This window comes from Anabrus simplex, chromosome X (assembly GCF_040414725.1).
Source record: "Anabrus simplex isolate iqAnaSimp1 chromosome X, ASM4041472v1, whole genome shotgun sequence".
Lineage (NCBI taxonomy): Eukaryota > Metazoa > Arthropoda > Insecta > Orthoptera > Tettigoniidae > Anabrus > Anabrus simplex.
In genome coordinates, this window is record NC_090279.1 from 196,165,849 (window position 1) to 196,169,615 (window position 3,767).

The 3,767-nt window shown below is 36.3% G+C and overlaps 1 protein-coding gene across 1 annotated transcript; it reads right to left on the reverse strand.

Annotated features, from left to right (window-relative positions):
- Positions 1–564: 564 nt before the first annotated feature.
- Positions 565–2,635, reverse strand: LOC136885946 (nucleolysin TIAR). The gene has a single exon (XM_067158647.2). It carries the CDS (start codon positions 2,198–2,200, stop codon positions 986–988), a length of 1,215 nt encoding a protein of 404 aa, XP_067014748.1. The 5' UTR covers positions 2,201–2,635; the 3' UTR covers positions 565–985.
- Between the last annotated feature and the right edge of the window lie 1,132 nt (positions 2,636–3,767).

Here is a 3,767-nt window from a genome sequence, read left to right on the forward strand (position 1 = left end):
CATTTTAAAATGAAGGACAAAAGATAACCTTTAATTCACCAGTTCCATGCATTCAAACAAATTGCACATAACACTGAATTAAAGAATTACCAGCTTGCAAATTAAGGTTCAACAAATAACTTCCCCGTGTTAATACCAAATATACATAAAGTATACAGAACACAAAATAGCCACAGGTTTAGTATGCATTTGAAGAAGCACTAGAAAAACTTTATTTAAACTCCACAGTCACTTCCATAGGCATGCAATGAAACTGTTTGAAATAAATACCTGTAAAAGTCCAAATTAGCAGTTTTCCCGACTCCATGGTAGTTTATGGGACTGAGACAGCAAACAACTGCAAAAATACCCAACCTATGTTTAAAATAAAAGTTCCTTTAAGGCTTCAATGTGTTACAATAAATGATAGGCGCTGAATTACCAAAATGTATTTTGGTTAATTTAACAAATTAGATATCGAATATTTGGAACTTTAAAGTACACATCATCTTCAATGTCATCTCATTTACTGTTGTCACTGATAAGGAAGTTGATAACTGAGCAGGATGCAATCAAATTTAACCATTAATATGAAACAAGAAAATGTTTTTCTCTTTATTTCACACCACTCACCATTGTTAATATTTTATAATTAATATTTAATTCACTTTATATTTACACACCACACCCAAATCGCAGTCATTTTTTTAAAGAACTGCACACAAAAAAAATACCTTTAAGGTGAGTGTGACTGTACATTAACCTTTCTTACATCTTTCCTATTATATACCCTCCAATAGCCTAAATGTATATAACAATTTCTAATATTTTTCTTTTTGTAACAATTTTACACACCCACTATGTATTAGCGCCATAACTCAAGTAGAAATAGCAAACATACTGTGAATGTTTCTTTATATATCCACATTTTAGGATTAAAAAATGAAAAGTAATTTTATTCTACTTCCCGCTCTTGACTAGTCTCTCCTTGCAAGTCACTATCAAGTTATTGCATGATGTAAGTCATCATGCCACCTCCCTGCTGCTGTTGCATAGTCGCTGGGTCTTGACCTCCAGTTGGTGCTCCCATGGGCTGACCTGGTCCTGGATACTGTGACTGAGCAGGCATACCTTGCCATGCATTTGCCATCTGCATACCCATTCTTCCCATATAACCTTGTTGTTGCTGTTGCTGCTGGTATCCATATTGGTTGTAAGCATATGGTTGTTGCATTCCTGGATGCATGTACTGTTGTTGCTGGGCTATTGCAGCAGCTTGGTAACTCTGCTGTTGAGGATACCAATAACCCATCTGTTGTTGACCGTATCCATATGTGTATTGGTTTGCTTGCATTGCAGGCTGCATATGACTGGGATCTTCCTTTCCCCAGAAACACTTCACTGTTTGTCCATTGATCTCACTATTATGAATAGCCTCTATAGCACGAGTAGCTGAGTCTTTGTTTGAAAACCTTATGAAAGCATAACCTTTATCTTTGAAAACACGAATGTCCTGTATAGTCCCAAATGGTGAGAATGTTTTATGCATTAATTCTTCGGAAATTTCATTGTTAAAAAAACCACCACAGTAAACTGTGCAGTTGGTAGGACTGGATTGGTTATATACTTCTTCATATGTAGGTGCTTTAGTGTGGCGGGGTTTGTCACTTCTTGGAGGTGGGGGCTTTCTAATGGACCAATTTGTGCGAATACTTCGACTTCCTAACCATTGGCCATTCATTGCTGCTATAGCATTTTCTGCTTCAGCTTTCTTCACAAAGGACACAAAAGCATAACCTTTAGATTTCAGTGTTTGAGGATCCCTCACTATTCTACAATTAGAAATTTCACCAAAGGGTGCGAATGCTTCTCTAAGGGTTTGTGTTTCAATTTCAGGACTAAGGTCACCAACAAATATATGATAGTGGTTGCTGGTGTCCTGTTTGGGTTGGTTACCTGGTGATGTGGCCCAATTTACCTTCATCTCTTTTTTTAAGAACACTCTCTTGTTCATAGCTCCGAGAGCCGTTGCAGCCCCTTGGTGGTTTGCAAACTCCAGAAAGGCATATGCATCATTTCCGGGTTCGCGTATAATTTTGCAGCCTTGGACGGGTGCAATCTGAAAAAACAAGGTACAAAGCAAATCTTCCGACACCGAGGGATCCAAATTGCCCACATATAAAGTCCGAGGGTTGCACTCCTCACTCATCTGTTTTGACATAGTATTCCCTTCCGCTAAGTAAAAGTGTTTAAGGTATTTCGTTGATGAATACCAAACTGATAACACATGTGCTTACACACCACACAAAACTTTACAACTTGACGCACAACTGGGCACACTGATACTCATTTGTCACTTCATCTTCGGTTTTACAATCATGACCTTCAGGAGCGCTTTAAATCATGCGGCCAGTTGCCATCTTGTGAACTTCGTTATTTGAATGACTGGCCGACGGGCGTCGTAGATTTTTTAAAAGATTTTTAAGTATATTGTAAAGTACGCGATGACAACTGTAACTTTGTAAACAGTGAAGAAGAAAAATTAAGAGGGGAAACTGAATATTAAGCCCTTTTTTTTCCTGACAATGCATACCATCGAATGTCTGATAATATTTTCTGGATATCTGCAAGACATACATTAGTTTTTAAACCATGTTTCATGAAAGAATCGCTGCGGTGCACTACAGAATATAATAGATGACGTGTACTAAATTTTATGATTATCGCACATTGTGACCAACTTTACGTTCCTTGCAAAGAATAAGTATATAAATCTACTCGCTGAAAGGTTGTACAAAAAGATTACATGATAAGTAGGTTGTTTTTATACCTATACTGTCAAATTATGTAATGTTAAACAGTTCTGTTGATTAATTGATTGCTTATATATGGTTTCACCATCATGTCAATCGGCTATTTAAACAAAGAAAGAAATAATATAAGAAGCAATATGTCATGTTGGTGTTATCACGGTGGGCGGGAAAATGAAAGACACCCGAGAGTTTAGCTCGAGTTAGAACGAGATCAAGGAAATTATTGACAGGGACGATGAATCCTTGGAAAAGAAAAGATTTGTAACCCGAGAGAGGTGGAAGGCGGATAATTCCCCATTGAACAGAAACTTAATGCAAATATAAAATCTTAATACAACATTCAGAAATATTTTTTTTAAATTCAATGTTTACACAAGAACTTTAGATGAGTTGGTCACAGAGTAAATGAGTTGAATGATTTTTTCCTTCAATTACAGTCATGGAAAGAGAACAAGGAAAAAAAAAATGTAATTGGACAGAATTACAGTGATTTGTCATTAAGAAGTCGTTCATTTTCCTGATTATTATTCTGCTAAGGGTAAAATAAAGCTTTCGTCGCGCCGGTCTCCACTGATTAATATTTAACAACAACATGTTAAATATTAAAAGTGTTAAATGTTAAAAGTGTTAAATGTTAACTGGTACACCATCAACATGTTAAATGTTGAATACTGTTTCATTTAACATTATGTCCACACTTAATGAACATGTTAAACTTGACTTTCTTTGTTTATATATAGGCAGTTCATAATATCAATTTGTGGCAATACATTTAGATGGTGTCTAGTATTTTCAATCAAGGACAATGAACTCAGATACAGAGGATTTGGCCTTTGTTATTGCCACTGTTGCTTCTTGTTATGATTTAGAAATGCAGTTTTATTCGGCACATTTTCTCCCCTCATCGCGTTCATTGCTTCAAAAGCAAACCACTTTGAAGTACCGTATAAACTTCGTCCGCTTCCGCCCCCGACT